The 20,128-nt window shown below is 45.5% G+C and overlaps 1 protein-coding gene across 1 annotated transcript in view; it reads right to left on the bottom strand.

Moving 5' to 3' along the window:
- The window catches only part of PLCH2 (phospholipase C eta 2), a 115,423-nt gene that overhangs the window by 19,843 nt on the left and 75,452 nt on the right, over positions 1-20,128 (bottom strand). Inside the window, exons 13-20 of the mRNA XM_083752912.1 lie at positions 18,813-18,913; positions 16,304-16,401; positions 15,719-15,901; positions 13,917-14,024; positions 11,860-11,984; positions 8,498-8,582; positions 7,222-7,368; positions 2,935-3,014 (exon numbers count right to left, since the gene is read on the bottom strand). Coding sequence (XP_083609038.1) covers positions 2,935-3,014; positions 7,222-7,368; positions 8,498-8,582; positions 11,860-11,984; positions 13,917-14,024; positions 15,719-15,901; positions 16,304-16,401; positions 18,813-18,913 — 927 coding nt within the window. The remainder of the gene's footprint in view (positions 1-2,934; positions 3,015-7,221; positions 7,369-8,497; positions 8,583-11,859; positions 11,985-13,916; positions 14,025-15,718; positions 15,902-16,303; positions 16,402-18,812; positions 18,914-20,128) is intronic.

The raw sequence follows: 20,128 nt of genomic DNA, 5'->3' as shown, positions 1-20,128 counted from the left end.
CTCCCTTTCCAACATCTGGTATCTTGCCCACACACATGGAAGTTCCATTTAATTCCTGCTTCTGCTGTTTTGATTTTGTTGGATTTTATACATTTGCTGTTGCAGTGGTGGGGGGGCATTGGCTGGCATTCTTTTCATAGCATGCTGCCTTGAGAGATTTTAATGAAGAGGGATGTAGGGGGGGAATCCAAAATTTAAAGGGAATTGGGAATCCAACAACATCTGGAGGCTCGCTGGTTGTCCACTATCACCATATCTTATGGAAGCATATACCATAAGTTATGGTCCAAGTGAATTCTAGTGTTGTACGTGGGAGAGGAGAGATCTAGCTACCATGAAAGGACAGAACTGCAACTAGTCTTCTAGATGCAGGTCATATAGCCCAACCCTTTGCAATGCAGGAATCACAACTAAAGATTCCCTGACAGGTGAGCACCTAACCTCTGTTTAGATAAATGCCTCCAAGAAAGCAGAGTTCGCCTCCTTCTGAGGGAGCCTGTTCCATTTTGAACAGCTTTTACTGTCCAAAAGTTCTTCCTAACCTTTAGTCAGAATCTGCTTTCTTGCAATTGGAATCCACTGACTCGGGGTCCTACCCTCTGCAGCAGCAGCAAACCAGCTTGTTCCATATCTTCCATGTGACAGCCCTTCAGATAATGGCCACATGCACAGAGGAGCAGTAAAACTTTACTGGGACACCCCTTTGTTTTGTTTCCTGGTGATGAATCTGGTGGCTGCCCCTCACCTGCTCTGGATATAGGAATCCATTACTTGTGAGGAAGCTTGGACTGAATCCCCAGCCTTGTTTGCAGCCCTGGGACCTTCTCCTCAAAGGGAATCATCATCTGCTCATTTACATACTGCTCGCTTGCCAAAATGGCTTCTAAGCAGTTGACAAGGATGAAATCAATTTTGGGGGTCTCCACGCAAAATTAAAAGTGTACAATAAAACACGAAGCAGAAGGAGCATGAAGGAAAACAGGGGGTGATGTGCCCTTTTCTTGCTGAGGATGCTGGGATGAGCACTCCCAATCAAGATGTTCTACTAGGATATGGTGACAGGAGCGGGTCAGCAATAAATCACACAGAGCAAGTTAAGGTATCTCCATAGTGGAAGAAACAAGGAGTGCCAGGCCTAATGAGTGCACAGACTCTTCTCAGTAGGTCTTGCCCCCTATGAGGCAGCTATGGAGACTAAAGGTCATTGCCTTCTCACAGCTGCCTAAGTCTCCTCCTTCCCTGGATTGTTTGCAAGCAATCTGAGACTGTGCCTGCATGCATATCTCTGTTCCTCCCTCTTCATGCCTCTCCTGGTCCTGGGACACCAGCAGTGAGGGAAGCTTGTTGCAGCAGGAGCAGGGGAGACAACCTGGCTTCCTCTCCAGCCTGACTCATCTCTGCATCTTGGCCTTCTTCCTCTCCTGCTTCTGCTTCTGGACTCCTACCTGCCACAGACTCTCCCAGCTCACTAAGCCCTGTTACCTCTTCAGCTTCCGACACCTCCTCCTCCCAGTCTTCTTCCTCTGACCACTCATCGTCATCCCACCGCCAATCCCCAGGCTCTGAGCCTTCTTCCCTTGGGGGAGGGAAATGAAGGTTCCTCTAGCTCATAAGATGGCATGTGAAAAACTCTGCTTATAAACACTACCCACTCAATCATGTCTCTGATTTTCTATTTGCTATACCAGCAGTACATAGTGGCTGAAAAGGCTTAATTATTGAAAGCATGAGGCACAGGGCAAAGGGGAAGGCTCAAGAGTGAGATTCTGCTTTGCTCGCTGCCTTTACCTAGAAAACTAGTAACCTCTTCTTTTCATCTACCCCTTTGAAAATCTAGGGTTGTCTCCAGCATTAGTCCTACTCAGAGCAGACCCATCAAAATTAACAAACATTATTATTTATTCTTATCAGTAGTATATACTGCCTTTCTTTTGTCAAGCAAAGGCGGCTTTTGCAAATGAAAACAACGCAGACAAAATAAAAACTAAAAGTAATTGTTAAAAAGTAATCAAATTCTAATAGAATTAAAGCAATTTTTAAAAACCTCTTAAAACACAGACAACAAAAACAGCATAGTACTATTAAAAGCCGTTTCCTTAAAAAACAAACCAGCCAGTTCCCAAAGGCCTGTTGGAATAAAAGAGTCTTCATCTGCCAGCAGAAGAAAAAAAGGAGGGAGCCAGTCTGGCTTCTCTAGGAAGGGAGTTCCAGAGTCTGAGAGCAGCCACCGAGAAGGCCCTGTTACATCAAGCATGCCTGTGAGGGGAGCAGGACTGAGAGAAGGGCATCTCCTGAGATATGATCTTTCCCACTGCATAGCCTGGGCCCAAGCTGTATGGGGCTTTACAGGCCATAACCAACACTTTGAATTGTGCCTGGAAACAGACCGGTAGCAAGTGGAGCTGCTGTAATAAGGGGGTCATACGGTAAACTTGGTTCCCTCAGGTCCTTAGTTTCCATGGGTCTGCTCTGAATAAAACTTAGTTGGATACAACCCATGACTTAATTACTCCGGACTGCAAATAAGACATTGCAGTCTTAACAATAACTATTGACCTATTACGTGGTTTTTCAAAGCAAATTCTGCACCCTTGCATATGGTTTGATCTGTGGGTAAGTGGCCCTATGACCACAGGAGTGAGCATGTGCAAGAGCACATATGTGTGGACATGCGAGAGACCTCTCACCCCAATTTAGTGGAGGGGTTCCTAGCAGAGAGCATTCCCCATGAGGTTCAAGGCGCAACCCCAATTTAGAGAAGTCTGATCAAAACAGGTGAAATTTTCCTTTCTGCCATTGCTCTGCCCGTCCCACAGAAAAGCAGTAGAGCATTGTGGTTTTAAAGAGTTTTCAAGTCACCAAATTAGCATCTTACCAAATGTTCCTCAATGGAAAGGGGCAAATTTCCCCGTCTCAAGGCCTGTGATTACTCACCTTACCACATATCTCATTGATAGCTACGTGAACAAAGATGGACGCCTCCTCCATGCCTTCCAGGTAGACATGCCGATAGCCTGAAAAGCAAGGGAAGAAGGTAAAGAACACATCCCAGCTAGTTCCTCCTGGGCCTGGATAGCGCAGTTAGTTAGAGCGTGGTGCTGGTAACGCCAAGTTTGCAGGTTAAATTCCCACATGGGACAGTTGCACATTCCTGCATTGTAGGGGGTTGGACTAAATGACCACCTGGGTCTCTTCCAACTCTATGATTTTATGAAGTCTCAGAAGTCCAGAGAATTGTGAGTTGAGATCAGAATCTCCTCCCCTCATACACACCCCAGAAAAACAGGGGAAATAGTTGGAGAAATATGAAGGAAAATAGGCAATGGAAGCAATGAAGGTAGGAAGAGGATTCAGAGGAAAAGATCTCTGGAACTCACCGTGGATTTACTTGGAAATTACTATAGGTGAGCCAAAATTACTCAGAAGACATCCCCCCCAAGAAAGTTCCTGGGATCTCTCTCTTTCTCACCCTCACCCCACACCTAGAGAAAGGCCTCTTTGAAGAATCTTCTCTGAATCTTTTCCACCTTTTGGGGTGGGGTGGTGGCTGCTGTCCTTGGTCAAAATGCCCCAGAACAATGCCATGTCTGGGGTCATTGTGGAGGATGCAGAATGTAACGTCAATATGCAGTTTGCTGGCGTTGGTACTTGCAGCAGGAGCAAAAAATAAAAAGTATTTTGCGGGTGAGCTCCCAACCCAAGAAACAGTTGGAGAATTTATCCTACCCTAGAAAAAAACAGTGAAATGGGGCCTGCCCGTCCCCTGCCTGCATTTCTCTGCCCATAAATATTTATTAATTCACTTTAAAGCCTTTATAAAGCATGTAATATTAAAAATAGCTCTTAATACAATGAAGTGGTAGGTGCAAGACAGAGAAAATCTGTAATAATGGGGTCAGGGAAATCCTGGGTGGAGCATGTTAAGAGGCTACTGAGAGGCAGCAACAGAAATTATGAAAACTCCCCCCCCACCACCACACTATTCAATATTTTTTTTTCTCCTAAGAGGTTCAGCAAAATTACTGCTGCCCATCCTCACTCTCCCTCCTCTTCCCTAAAAGCCATTCTCATCAGCCCCCAACAATGTAATCCTCATTTCCTTTTTCCTGCGTTCAAGCTGCAGCAGCTGTGGGAGCAACAGCAGGAATGAGCTGGCAGGATGTAGTGGATAACAGCATGCTAGAAGAAGTTTAGCCCCCCTCCACCTCCTATGGTCTCCCCAGGTGTGCTGTTTCCCAGAGTGAATGCAGAAAAGGAGAAATAAAACTCTCTTCTCTGCTTCTCTCTCCACAAGCTAAGGAAAGAGGAAACATGCTGGGAGCTCTAGTGGTGATGGCTTTTGGGGACAGTAAAGAATGAAATGATCAAGGGAGTGGGCTTGGAATTCTTCTCTGGTTCAGATCTGGATCTGAGCCAGAGAAGAATATAAAGGCATTAAAAGCTTGTGTCCTACCTGAAGCAAGGTTGTTTTTTTAAGAGCCCTTGCTTGGGTTCAAGCCTTGGCTCAGAACACCACCCCTGCTATTTCTAACTGGGGGTTCGGTGAGGAATATGGAAAGGTGAACAAAGGAAGACCAAGAAGGGACCATAAGATTACACACACACACACACACACACACACACAGACCTCACAGGGTCAGGGGCCAACGGGGAGTGAGGAGGAAGGAAATAAGTTGGCAAAGCAATTTGGGTCTGCCAAAGGAGGGGCTGCTTCATGGGTAGCCTTGCACCAGAAGGTCCAAGTCTCCACACCATTCTCCAACATTACTCCTGGCCATCCTACAATCAGGAACACAGAATGCAGAGACCTACTAGGGACACTGGCTGACTGCAAATTGCTCCTTGAGTGATCCCAGTGCAACCAGTGGCTGAAACAAGCAGAGAGAGTTTTCTGAGAAAACTGTTGGGAGAATTTCACTTCTGGCCTCATGTATTTTCAGCAAAGTCCTTCCATGCCACCGCCCATAAATTGCACAGAGTATTTAGAGGGGCTGTTTCTGCTCCGCCCTACTTCAACTCACCCAAATGTTTATTTCAGCTCTTTAAAAAAAACTCGCTACCACCTACAGCTTGCCTGGGAAGAGGCCCATTTGCAGGAGTTCAGAGCCATACCCCAACCCCCACCCCACCCCGGTCATCAAATAACACTATTCCTCTTTTATTATTGCAGCTGTCAATCCTGGAATTCCTAATTGATTTCCTGCTCCGCTGGGAACAATTATTAATGTCATAATCAGAAATGTCTCTCATTCATTCTCTCTTTTATTTTTCTCCTTTTAAAAAGCCAGATGGATTCCTTCCTCCTCTCTCTCTCTCTCAAAAAAACTTTTCCCTTGCCAAGTTTCCTTTGCTTTGAAGAAGATGGAGAACAAGAAGGGGGGGGGGGGAATCAGAACAACAACACAGGGTGCTTTTATCTGAATTGGGAAGGCAGAAAAAAGGAGAAGAGGAGGGGGAGAAATGGGTGAGGGTTTGAAGGAAGGGGGGAATGTGTTAAAAGCCTCTGAATTTTGCAGATACTCAGCCATCAGGCTGCTTTAACATTATAGTTGGTAATTGCAGCCACTGGTGCTCCGCCAACAAAAATGAGAGCAGAGAAAGAGACCCTGGTTTCTTTCAAGAAAGGCTTTGAAGTTTACCCTATTGACTAAGAAATCCCTCCTATCAAGCTGGAGTTGTACAAATTAGGAGCTGGCAGATATAACCACCAAGTCACAAAGTGCCCATCGTTATGAATAGTGGTGGGTGGGAGGGAAGGCAGGGAGAGGAACCAGACAATTACACAAACACATAATTGGGGTGGGGGGCTCAAAAGAAGCCAGTCCCCTCCCAGTATCTTCCAGTACCATGCTTTAATTCCTCCTCTCTCAAAGAAATGGCTGGGAGCTATTCAGGTATACGGTAGCTGAAGGTGTGTACTGGAGCTAACTCTCTCCCAGACTATTCCAGTTTATCAAAAGGAGCTGATTTTCTTTCTTTCTTTCTTTTCTCTTTACCCCAGCCCAAGGGCCACATTCCCTTGTGGATAGTCTTCTGAAGGCTGCATATGTCAGGGCTGGGTGTGGCCAAGGGGAAAAGTGGGAGAGACAACAGATCTAACTTTCTATCTTTATACAATAGGCTATATTCTAAGAATGCACAAAAATCAGTAGTGCCTACACATGTGCAAAGGCGTGCGCACACACACACATGCACACACACACACACACCCCAGCAAGCATAAGGCACTATTACCATTCAAGGCCAGTGAGGAATGTGCTCAGGACAGTGGGCATGGTCTTGGAGATAGTCCCGAGAAACAGACAGAAAGCCCTGGATGATGGCATTTGGCTCCCCAAACCTACCCCTGCTTGACCCAGCAAACTTGCCCAATGTCCTACAGACCTGAATGGGAGCTGCTGTGGACCAATAATGTTCTTATTTCTATCACTTGTCACCTGTGCGACCACACAGTAGCCAAATTCTCAGGCTTGTGTCTCAAGTCCAGAATAAACCCCACTGAAATGAGTGGACCCAAGTTAGTCATGTCCATTTAACTTCAGCAGGTTGACGTCGACTAGGGCTAACAATTGCATGCAACCCCTGGGATCTGGATTTCACATGGAGGCATTGAAGATGCCAACCCTCTTCAGATGGGTTACTCTCCGTAGCAGAGGAATGGATTGGGCAACACACATAAGCACCACTGGGATAAAGAGAAGCCTCAACTATTGATGGCTCCAGTGATGGCTGGTGCTAATTGAGACTGATGGGGTAGAAGGCAGGGATGTCAACAGTAGGTGGAGCCAGAGCCAACCATTTCTGCTTTGGTCTCCTTCCTTTTCCTCCCAGCTGAGTACTACAAGACTGAGACACCTGACAGCCAGGACCACCCTCCGGAATTATTGCAAAAAGGCAGACAGGTGGGGGCAGGCTGAAGTTAGCAAGGCAATGCACTGCTTGCCCTAATAGACCAGCATCTACTAAATGGCTCATCAGCTCTCTTAAAGAAAAGAGCTGCCACCTTCTATGGAGAGCCAGTGTGGCGTAGGGGTTAGGGTATTGGACTAGCACCTGGGAGGCCAGGGTTCAAATCCCCACTCAGCCATGAAGTGACCTAGGGCCAGACACAATCTCTCAGCCTAATCTGCCTCAGAGGGTTGTTGAGAGGACCAAATGTAGACCACCTTGAGTTCCTTGGAAGAAAAGATGGTATATAGACAAAATAAATAAACAAGTAACCTGGCATCATGCTTGTAAACGATATTGTCCTCTGTCCGATGAAATCCCTCCCAATAGGGTCATGATCCCACACCAAGAACCGAATCAGGGCGATTTCTGGCATGCAAATAGGGAACACCAGAGTTTCTTCCCACATTGGATTGAAACCTGCAAAGGGAAATAAATAGGTGGGGGACAGCAAGAGAGTTTCATTATGGCTGAATCCTGGATGAGAGCTGGTTCACATTGGCCTATGGATGAAATAGTTTCCCTGTGCATGCTGCAAGTTCACCCATGATTTATGGCCCTTTGTGGACCAATCTAAGAGCCTTCCATTTACTAAGGTCTCTCTCAATTCTAAAAGGATGTTTGTCTAAAAGTATAAAAGTCTGGTCCCTGCTGCAAGGAGCTTACAATCTCACTTTTGACAATAAGGAGAAGATAACAGAAAGTGGTTGTTGGAAGGAAGTAGCCTTTATTGGGGGATTTCCCCCCCCCCCGGCTTTGGCTTAAAGCTACAGGGCTGAACTGACGCTTCAGATAAATGTGGTATATGAAATATGGTGGGAGATTAGCAGCCAAACCTAGTAATTGCATATTCTTGCTAGTTAGCACAAGAAGGGTCTATGTGTCCACAGAGCTGTACTGCTGACAGGCAGATACTCGGGCCATAGAAATACAATTGGTAGAGAGGGTTCTGTGTGATGTCATTTCCCCTCCCCTGAGCATATAGTGCTTCCAGTTCCTCTCCCTTCTGTTTGGCCAACCATGAGGGCAGATGAGCCCTGTGCTTTCTCCAGTCCCAGACACATGCCTCTAAGACTGGTTATACGGAAAATATAAATATTCTGTCTCCATAGTTTTTGCGTCTACCATTGCTGTGAACCAATGCATGATTATAAACTAAATCAATCTTATTTTTAAACTTACTGTGCAAGCTGTTGCCTGGTTCTTTATTAAATGGGGTAAGAAGGGGGAAGCGAGTTTACTTCATAGCTAGACTTGCTCAAAAGAAGGCTTGCAGCCTAATTCCTATGTTTTTAAATTTTGTGGCCAAGGGTGGGATTTTAAAACCATTCAACCACAAGTGGGTGCTTGAGAGATAAACTGCAATCAACATATCCTCTCCTACCTATTAAAACTCATCCCACAATGGTGACTTCACACCACACACACAAATAATTCTTGTTTCCAGTCACCCTCATGGGTGCAAGCAACTTCAGCATAACTTTGCTCTCATGCGCTGAATATATCAGAGACCGCGGATCATGCAGGAGTGAGGAGAAGGCAGCCGTACCGTTGTCATCCACGACTCTTGTCTGCTCTTTACAGCAGTCCACAGGCAATCCGATTACTTCCACTTCCACAAATGGATCTATTATCTGGGAAAAGGGGGAGAAGAGTAGGCAATTACCATCATAATGCTGGGATAAAACAGAAAAAGCCACCCTGAAAAGCTTGACTGCAATGTTCTACTCTGGAATCCTTGTTTCAATCTAGACATTGGAGATCCAGTGTTCTGTGCCACTGCGCTATGATCCTTCCCTGAATTCAGGGAGACTTACTTCAGAGTAGACATAGTCACGATTGCAGCCTATGGTCCCAGCTGCACCATATATTTAAAGGAGCGCCATACTACTTTAAACCGCCATGGTTTCCTCCCACAGAATTCTGGAAATTGCCATTCGTTAAGGGTGCTAAACATTATAAGGAGGACCTCCCTTATTTTGTTGTGATTAAAAACAACATCACAGAAAGTACAAACAGTTTTCAATGCTGAATTTTAATTGGTTGCGATCCAAACTCAGACCTACACCCTCAGGGTGAAGGGTGAATAAATAATAATAATGTCCCCACAGAGATTCAATTCTTAAAAGTTCCCTGGGTAGAGGAATTGATTGCTAAAACACTCAGGGAACTGCAGCTATGTGAGGGGGTCGCCTAACAACTCCCAGCACCCTTAACAAACTACAGTTCCCAAGATTTGGGGAGGGCATGACAGTTTATGATACTGCTTTAGATGTATGTATTCTGATGGGGCCTTGGTTCTGATTTCAGCCAAACTTCATATAAAGGCTTCCCTGTGAAACCTGTTCCACAGCTGTGGCGGTGCCCTGGGAATGGGGAAAGTCCTACCTTGAGCGCAAAACGCAAGCATGCCTCATTCCAGATCTAAATAAATGTGAAGTATGTGCAGCTGAACTATCAAATACAAGGAAGTGGACACCATGAAGGAATCAAAATTCAGAAAATACAGCATTGAGCCTGTATCTTGTACTCAAGCATCCTGCACCCAATGTCATGTCAAAAGCATCCAACCCTCTCAGAATGGATACTTGAAGTTGCTTTTCGATTGAGAAACCAACTAACAACCGGAGAGAGGGGGGAGAGGAGAGGACCCACATAGTAGACTCCCCCCTCCACAACTTTGCACGCAGTGAAAAAGTGTAAAGGCCAATACTACCTCCCCTCCCCTCAAAAAAACCCTGTACTGGGGGTTTGACACTATGCAAACAGATACCAAGAGGTGCACTAATGAAGCCCCATCCATCTTGGCTGACAAACCCAGTAGCTTTATAAATATTTACAGTGAGTTTCTGGGTTTAAACTTGGCTCTCCTTTGGAGGTGTTTCCCAACCCGTCCCCCCCCCAACCCCTTTTCTTCTCTGTGAAGTGGTATGAATAGGGCTCCTGCCACATTGATTGAGCATCTTGGCAGTGCTCAACCATCTCCCCAAAGGCACTCTGTGGACAAGAAAGCAAAGTCGGTCCCTCTTTGCACAAAGAGAAAAGGCTGAGCACCTGCTAGTCTCAGGGGGGAAGAAACGTGTTGCATAATTTGTCCCAAAAAACCCAAAAAAAAGGAGGCCGCAGGAAGTATCCACCCCCCACTCCGCCCCAGTCCAAACCCGTAATCAGAAAGGACTGCAAAGATAAAAGCCCAGGCCCATTTTAAGAACTCTAGAAGCAATTCATTACACACATGTGTATGCATAGAGAGTATACATACATACATGTTCTCGCAAAAAAAAACCCATCACTGTTTTAGTGTGAATTTCTCATAATACACACATTCTTTTTAAAGCAATTTCCCCTAATATAATGCATTTTTTGTTTATCATTTCCACTAATACATGCATTTATATGCACACACTACTCTTGTGTGGGTTTGCACATTTTACTTGGCTGGAGAACTGCGTTGCAAAATTAGCAGAAGGGCAAACTCCGAAGGATGGTTGTGTTTCAGTCTGAGCATCGTTTCATAGAATCATGGAACTGCAGAGTTGGAAGGGACCCCCGGGGTCATCTGGCCTGATGCTCTGCAACTAAAGTATTTCTGACAAGTGGCCACCCCACCTGTTTAGAAACCTCCAATGAAGGAGAGCCCGCCCCTTTCGGAAGCAGTCCATACCACTGTCAAACAGCTCTTACCACCAGAAAGTTCTCCCCAGTGTTTCAAAAAGTGCCATTTATGTAAGTTTGCCTTTAAGTCTCAACTAGGGCCAGGGCCTTTTCAGTACTGGCCCCAACTTGGTGGAATGCTCTGTCACAAGAGACTAGGGCCCTGCAGGACTTGACATCTTTCCGCACGGCCTGCAAGACAGAGCTGTTCCACCAGGCCTTTGGTCTGACCCTTATGTTTTTCCTCCCCTTACGGTTTCGATCCATGGGCTACTTTTAAAATGAGGCTGCATTTTAAATTGCATTTTAACCTGTATTTTAAATTGTTTTGTTGTTGTTGGTTTCCCCCTCCCTATTATGTTTTTATTGTAATTTTACTGGTGTTAGAGCCCAGCTCTGGCCAGGGAGGGAGGGATATAAATAAAGTTTATTATTATTATGGAGAATGGAATTGAAATTCTCTCCCATTGCCACCTGTGATTGTCTTTTATAATAATAATAATTTATTATTTATACCCCACCTATCTGGCTGAGTTTCCCCAGCCACTCTGGGCGGCTTCCAATCAAGTGTTAAAAACAATAAAGCATTAAAAACTTCCCTAAACAGGGCTGCCTTCAGATGTCTTTTAAAGAGAAGATAGCTGCTTATTTCCTTCACATCTGAAGGGAGGGCATTCCACAGGGCGGGCGCCACTACCGAGAAAGCCCTCTGTCTGGTTCCCTGTAACCTCACTTCTCGCAATGAGGGAACCTCCAGAAGACCCTCGGTGCTGGATCTCAGTGTCCGGGCTGAACGATGGGGGTGGAGACGCTCCTTCAGATATACAGGACCGAGGCCGTTTAGGGCTTTAAAGGTCAGCACCAACACTTTGAATTGTGCTTGGAAACGTACTGGGAGCCAATGCAGATCTCTCAGGACTGGTGTTATGTGGTCCCGGCGGCCACTCCCAGTCACCAGTCTAGCTGCCGCATTCTGGATTAATTGCAGTTTCCGGGTCACCTTCAAAGGTAGCCCCATTGCAGTAGTCCAAGCAGGAAATAACAATTCCACTTAACTTAGCAGTACTGTAGGCTGGACTTAAGTTAAGTTGTAAAAGCGAGTGGAGCTGTGGCAGTCACTAGCACCAAGACTCTGCCTACAGCAATTGGTTCTGACAGTCGCTGCCAGAGGGCTCTCAGCATACAGTGGCTGCGTTGCAAGCAGATGTCGCTGTGCTCTCCCCAGATCTCTCTGCACCTCTCTCTCCAGGTCCATACCTCTCCTCTGTCTCCCAGCATGGAGTCCTTGGGCTTGGGAAGCTGCTGCCCGCTGATGATTCGTAACACAAGCTGCTTCTTCATCTGGCCAAGCAGTGGGTCTTCGGAATTTGGGTTGAAGATCCCTGAGAAAGGTTTGCAGAACATACACAGAAGTTTAAGGCAGAGCTAAGTTGTTTGCAAAATGCGCAATACGTGCATCAACTTCCAGACATGCAGTTCCATTGGCACAGGAAGCTCCCTTAATACTGAGCCAGACCGTTGTCTACTCTGCAAACAGAAGCTCTCCCAGCTGAGCTCATTTTGAAACGGCATTGATCTGTTTGGGTTTTGCTGGAATTCCCAAGCAGTGCTGCTGCAAATGAGGCTGTTAGTCTAGAATGTAAAAATCAAACAGATACGATTCCTTCTTCTGGGGAGTGGGCAGCGGAGAGAAAGAAAAAGTCAATCAATCAGTCTTTATTATTGCAATCACAGATCGGCTACTAAATTACAGTCAGACAAACACAAAATGCCGTTTACAGGCCAGCAAAAAGCGAGAAAGACGTTGCCTTGTTAGGCAGTAAATTCGAAGTTAATGACACAGACTAATTCTTCCAAGCCTGTGATGAGATACAGGGATAACAAGAAGTGCACATCTCTCGTTTTGTAGAAACACAGGCAGCAGCAGAGAGGACAAGAGGCTTGTCAGCAGAGCCAAGACAGCAAGATTTCATTAATTTAATCAGAGCCCAGCGGCTTGCAGACAACCAAGACAATGAAGCACAGTGTGAAGGCAATGCCAATAGCTCAGCCCTGTTCAAAATGCCTGCTTTGGCTGCCATGTGCAGGAGAGCAGATAACGGGTCTTAAGTAGGTAAAAAAAGACACAGATCCATCACAGGTGAACCACAAAGCAAGGGAAGGCTCAGTGTGAACAAGGAACAGAGCACAATCCGAATTGAAGGGGTTTTGAAAGCCTGCAGGGTAGCACATCTGCTCTGCATGCAGAAGCCCCCGCGTTCAATTCCTAGCATACCCAGCTAGACTGGGGAATGTCCCATGCCCAAAACCTTGGAGATCTGTTGCTGGCCAGGGGAAACTGCACAGGTATAGATGAGCCAATGGTCTGACTCCATTAGTTAGCTTTAGGAACATGGGCATCTGCTCACATTTATCCTTCCTTATCTTTGTGGAAGGGCTGCAGCTCAGTGTTAGAGCTTCTGAATTGCATGCAGAAGGTCTCAGGTTCAGAACCTGGAATCTCCAACTAGAGCTGGGAATTGGCCCCGGTCTGAGACCTGGAAGAGCCTCTGCCAGTCAGTGCAGACAGTACTAAGGTAGATGGATCAATGGTCTGACTCTGTAGAAGACAGATTCCTATCTTCCTATCTTATTAGGATGTGCCATTTCAGACAGTGAAACTTTATGTTTGCAAATTTCTTTTCAGAATCAATTTTTTTTATAAAATTAAACTTTGAAATCTTTACATATATATTCCAGATTCCAAATTTGTTATACATTTCTCTTTAAACATTGACTTCTCGCCTTTGCCTCCATATTTTATTGCAAATTTCTTCAGTGAGGGGGTCTTTAAAATGTGTTCCTTGGTGTGAGAAATCAAATCTGGACAACGTTGAAGCTTGGTAAGCCTACGTTTGATGAAGAAGCATGTAAACTGCTTTTGGAAAACTAATGAATTTTAATTTTACCTTCTGAAAAGAATCATAACAAATAAGCAATATTAATATATAAACAGGGGTCGACAAACTACAGTCTGCGGGCTGGATCCGGCCCAATTGCCCTCAGGATCCGGCCCGTGGACGGTCTGTGTATCGGCGTGGGGATTCTGTTCTTTAAATTTTTTTGGCCACAGAATGCTAAATGTCAGTTGAGAAACTGAGGGTAGGGAAGGAAATGGGAGGGGGTCCTTGGGGACAGCGTGGTTGACTAGCTACAACCCTGAGCAGGCACACTCCTGTTTAAAAGATGAAAATGCACTACAACATTTTGTTGCAGCGCACGCTTGTAATAACAGTACCATCATTAGTTAAATCTGAAATCTACATTCCCCTTACCTTGACACATACACTTGGGTTTGAGGACGTAGCCACAGTTTCCATTGGCACTGAACTTGGCGCGGTTCAACTGAAGCATTCTCCCCTCTGACTGGTAGTTTAGAGCAACTGCAATATTTGGAAGGGTGGGGAGAGAGAAAGAGAGAGAGGTGATAAATTGCATTTCTAAAAGCAAAGCTGTCAGAGCAAAATGAGATAGAGCTACATTTGAAGGCGAAAGTGACTGGACAGGCTTCTTGATGCCACAGATCCAGGCAGAAGAAAGAAAACTGAGAGCGAGTAAATATATCTAGATATACATATATATTATTTTGTGCAATATCCCTGATGTGAAGAGCTGTGGCATTCAGCTACTTTTCTCACTTTTGAGAGATGGAGCTGAATCAGCACGCTGCACAGAAAAGGGCAGAAGAAAGCAGAGGAGACGGAATATGCTAAAGCATGCAAATTTGCAAAGGAGTGATAGGCCACCCAATTAATAAAGTTTGGGATTTGGCTGCAATGGTAAAATTAACATCTTATCTGAGAGCAAGAATTGCAAGCGAATATAGAAATAAACTCAGGGAGTACTTAATTCAATATTGCTGGGGAAATAATTACATCCCATGAAAGCAAGTTCAAGTAGGTTTTAACGGGTTCCTATTTTTAGCGGAAATGTTGTAATTTTATGCTAAGACCTATTTTCCTGCAGAAGGCTATGATCTGGGAGGATTCTGCACCAGACCCAAGGGCTGCCCCATATGCAGAGCAGTACAGTAATCCAGCCTTGAGGTTACGAATGCATGGACTGCATGCTGTTCCTATTCAGGAATGTCTGCAGTTGGTGAACTAGACAAAGCTGGCAAAAGGCACACACTAGCCCACTTGGGCCTCCAACGACAAAGATATATCCAGGAGGACCCACAAGCTACACACTTGCTCCTTCAGAGGAGTGCAACTCCATCCAGAGCAGGTAACTTTTTTTGGTCAAAGGTAACTTGCCAATTTCTCGACTTTTCCCTGATCATTTGTCTATGAAAAGCCAGTAGGGTGTTTTACTACCCCAATCTGCTAACATGGGGCTGCGGTAGCAAATGCAACCCAAAGGAAGAATTAAATGCATTCCAGGGTCAAACCGCAGAGCCTAGGAATTGCCAATCAGAAGGTCGGCGGTTCGAATCCCTGTGACAGGGTGAGCTCCCATTGCTCGGTCCCTGCTCCTGCCAACCTAGCAGTTCCAAAGCACATCAAAGTACAAGTAGATAAATAGGTACCACTCTGGCGGGAAGGTAAATGGCATTTCCGTATGCTGCTCTGGTTCGCCAGAAGCGGCTTAGTCATGCTGGCCACATGACCCGGAAGCTGTACACCGGCTCCCTCGGCCAATAAAGCGAGATGAGCACCACAACCCCAGAGTCGGCCATGACTGGACTAATGGTCAGGGGTCCCTTTACCTTTACCTAGGGTCATTTTATGCCACAGGCAATTTTGTCTTTGTTTCCAGAAGAAAAACTGTGCATGGCAACTGGCTGAAATTTGGGGACATAGTACAGGTGACCATTTGTGACCATGTCCTAGAAAGGCTACCATGCAGGTCCTTTTATGGGTTACTCGCACAATGAAAAGTGCACCGGGAGAAGTTTTGGCCCCACAAATTGGATGAAGGTTCCGTGGAAAAAGAAGCTTCTTCAAAGCAAGTTTCCACTTTGTTTTAAACACAGCAGGCTTTGTAGGCAAAATGGCATCCAATTGACAGCGAAGCATTTCTACTTTCCCAGCAACTTTCCTCATTCCTCAAAGCCTTGCCTCTGGCTCCTCCTTACCCAATTGGCACCCAGCATTCCAGAAGGGCTGAGGGTTGTAATTACTGGAGTCCACGCGATAGGAGGAAGGGTAGATTCGCGACAGCTGGTGTTGGTTGAAGCGCAGATACTGGGCCGGCTTTTGTTGGAGGATCTGGTGAGCTTTCGTTTCGCTGAAAGAGGAGACTTGCCAACTGGAAGAGACTGGAACGAAGGCAGGGAGAGTGCATTGCCTCTTTTAGTTATTTAACAAATACGACCGGCATTCACTGATTTTTCTGCTTTCAGATCATAAGGGACTACATATTTGCACTGCATTTCCTTTACACTAAAATGAATGCGGTGGAATAACAAAGCAACAATGTAAATTATACTTGTTACATAATTCTGCCACAGCAGACAGAGATGAATAACATAATTTTGGGTGGAAGATGAACTGCAGCAGAACAGAAACAGGGCTGCATGTGATGAATACAGAGTGGAACAGAAACTGAGGCCTTCTTCCCCGTCCCTACTTCTAGACAAAGGTGCACGGGACTGCAGCATATACCTGCAAGGTTACCCACAGTTTCCCTTCTTATTTCATCCTTATAGCAGGCCACCTACCTTCAGATTCTACGTCATGGATCCCAACGGATTTAGTGTATTTCACCAGGTCGGAGAGCGCTCGGGATAATTTCATGGTTTTCTTCTGTCGGTTTGTTCTATGGGAACAAAGCACATTGTGCTCATCAGTTCTGATCCAGGGGGTTTGGGGAATTAAGAGAACAGAAATACTCAGCAGCAACAAGAAACAAGCAAACAAAGGACTGGAGGAGAAGGCAACGTGTGTGGGAGTTGGTGAAACAATAGGTACCCATGGAAATAGAACACAAAATGCTGTCATTGTCAAATCAGCTCTGAGCTGTTCTGATTAAACTTTAGCACCAAACAGCACCTGAGACTTTCTGCACAAAAAATCATGTGCTCTGTCGCTCAGCTACAGGCACTCATAATGGGTGTTTGAAGAGCTACTATGCACCAATTCAGTTCATCTGGCTGAGTAACGGTCTACTCTGACTGGGAATGACCACAAGAAGGTATACTCTGTGTCTGGAGTTTTGCAGATGGGGCAATCTGTGTGCATTTGCACAAACCAGTCCACTTCAATCATGGATAGGGATGTTGGAGAAACAGGAATGGAAATTGCCAATATTCATTCCTTCGCCCTAGGTTCAGAATGGAAACCAGTCCAGCAAATACAATCGGTATTTGCTGCTGCTGTTGCTTTCAATCTGCAAATGATATGTAATTGATTATGTCCCCCTGCCCTCCATTTGCGTTGTGTTTCCTTTGCACTGAAATTAATGGAGTGGAACAAAATAATGGCGACGGGGGAAAATTTAACATCATAAAGCAATTGTTCTGTCATGGCTAGCACTTGCAGCTTGCTAGATGGATCGATTCCCCCCTCTTCCTGTTCCAGGAGTTCTCCCATTTGACACCCCAAGCCAATTTTGGGGTGCACATGGCTTCCACTGTTGGGACTCACAAGTTGAATCCCAGTCAGTGTAACTTGCATAACCACTCATATAATTCCTCCACAGCAGACAGCAAGAGAAATGATGTAGTTTTGGGTGGGAGATTAAGTGCAGTGGAAGGGAAACTGTGCTCCATGTGAGAAATGCAGGGCAGAAGGAGAAATAATACCTTCTCACATCTCTAGCCATGAAGCACATGCAGGGCCGGCCCTTGCATGAGGTAGTTGGCAAATTCTGGGGGAAGGGAATGGTGGCGAGGTGCTGCAGGATAGAGCTGTGTATGCCTAAATTAGCCTGATGCTCTCCGGGATGGTGGAACTCCATGTCCCACCACCAAGGCTGAAGTAAGAGTCAACTATCAATCTGGTCAGCTTCTGAATGAGGAACAGGGTGAGGTGGCCCCATGTTGTATTTCACCAGAGGCAGCAAAACATCTTGGATCAGCCCTGAGTGAGTGAGTAGGTAGGTGGATTATCTGGCCTCCAGAGATTTAATCACAGATTGGAATAAAGAAAAGCATGGTGGAACTCCATCTTGCCCAGATACTTCGTCTGGTTGCAGCTCAAGCGACAAAAACACCAACTTTGCATACAGAAAGTCCCAGGTTCAACCCCCCCCCCCCAGCATCTTCAGGTAAGGCTAGGAGTGGGAAAGACCTCTGCCTGAACACTGGGAAGCCACTGACAGTTGGTGTAAACCAGGGTTTCCCGAACTTGGGTCTCCTGCTGTTTCTGGACTACAGCTCCCATCATCCCTAGCGAGCAAGACCAATGGTCAGGGGTGATGGGAATTGCAGTCCGAAAACAACTGGAGACCCAAGTTTGGAAAAGGCTAGTGTAAGCAATAGAGAGCTAGATGGACCAATAGTCTGACTCGGGATAAGGCAGCTTCCTATGTCTTAGCTAAAGGGCTAGAGCTCTGTGGTGGAACATTTGTTGTGCATGCAGAAGGTTCCAGGTCCAGGTCCACCATCTCCAGTTGGAGCTGGGAAGCACCCTATTCTGAAACCCTACCAGTCAGTGTGGACAATGCTGAGTTAGATGAACCAATGGTCTTATTCAGTTTAAGGCAGCTTCAGATTTCCTCCAGACCAGACTAGGCATAGGCAAACTCGGCCCTCTAGATGTTTTGGGACTATAATTCCCATCATCCCTGACCACTGGTCCTATCAGCTAGGGATGATGGGAGTTGTAGTCCCAAAACATCTGGAGGGCCAAGTTTGCCTATACCTGCTCCAGACCATCCTCCACCCTTCAGGTATGGCAGGAGGATGTGGTTAGCTGGTAGTGAGTTAAATGCTTTTTGCTCATGTGGAAAGTCATGTTTTACTCTTGATGCTCCAGACTTGAGCTCTGGCTCAGAAAATCCTGAGCTTTCTGTCCCCCTAGGTCTGTATGTTTTAAAAATTATCTGCAGTCACAAGGCCTACAAGCATCACACACACACACACACACACACACACACACACACCACCTTAAACCCATTCCATTTCACTGTCTCTGTCCCATCCGGTTAGACTTGATCAAGAAACCAGTCCATTTAGGCAAAGTTGTTCTGCACATGTATCTGTTCAAAGAAAGGGCATTGCCACTTACTTGCTGTAATGTACCGAGCCTCTGGCTAAGTTCCCTTGACAGTCAAGGTCATCCTCACCCTCTTCCAGACTTGATGCCCTTTTCAGTTTGCTTCCTTTTTTCTGCACCAATTGGGGAGACACATCCAGAGTTAAAGAAAGCCACAGGTAACATTTGCATATATCCATGCAGGCCCATACAGAGGCCCATCTTATCAAATGGAAACATACCACAAGGCATAGGTAACTCCTCAGAGAGACTGTGCTTCGGGGAGAGAATCTTTCCAGTGTGAGTGCCGTTTGCCTACACGGCCAAATGGCAACAACCATATATAAGAGAGAGGCACTGGAAAGCTTGAGGGAGCCCCAAAGTTTGCAGAAGTACAAAAATATTCAGGAGGAAGAGCACCCTGAGAGGAAGATCCCCACCCCACCCTCAAAGCCACCCAATGAGGACTGAGCATGCTCAGTGGTCCTGGAATGCCAACTGACTGTTGTAGGGAGGGGGTTGGAATGGAGTCTCCTGGAAATGGGCATGTCCCAAACCCTGTACAGCAGCACTCCCTCACTGCAACATTTTGTGGTAGGTTCCACTTGTTATTTGTAAGAGAGCTGGAAGGCAGTATGATGAAGGCACAATTTTCTCCTAGTGTACACCAGGGGAAGAGGCAGACTTCATGCTTGCGGTATCTACTTTCTGTTTTACTAGGCCAACATGAGTCACCAACTGGAGCGAGGTGTAAAAGGCATTCGATTAGAATGAAAGAACAGGGTCCTTGCATTCTGATAGCAAGTTCAAACTAGTACTGACAACATTCTGGTTCAACTTGAACTTGCAAAGAATTGATCTTTTGGTGTGTTGGAACTCTGTGGCCACTGATATAAGGTACTGTATTGTTTTTGGCGTGCTCTGGTCCATGGGGTCACGAAGAGTCGGACACGACTAAACGACTAAACAACAACAACAATTGTTTTCGGAGCCTGTTAAAAACCCCTTTTTTCTTCCAGCAAGCCTATTCAGGCATGTAATTTTAGTGTGGATTTTTGACATCTGATTTTAGTGCATCTATTTTTTATTTTTAAAAAATTAGAATAATAGTTTATAATATAAATGTTGTCATGTAATTTGCTTTATTGGTATTTTAACTGAATGGCTTAGTGCAAACTATTTAGAGCTATTTTGTTCTGGTATATAAAATTGTGTTGAAGAAAAGACAAAGGCAAGGGCAGAGATTCTTCTTATGAAACACTCTAAAACACAGTGCACACTGAAACTGCTGTAACAACGAGCAACAGATAACATTAACAATAACAGTATTTGTGGAGACAATTAACCTA

This window comes from Podarcis gaigeae (genome assembly GCF_964106915.1).
Source record: "Podarcis gaigeae genome assembly, chromosome: 8".
Lineage (NCBI taxonomy): Eukaryota > Metazoa > Chordata > Lepidosauria > Squamata > Lacertidae > Podarcis > Podarcis gaigeae.
Note: the sequence above shows the minus strand (reverse complement) of the source record. Positions and strands in the feature narration are given on the sequence as shown.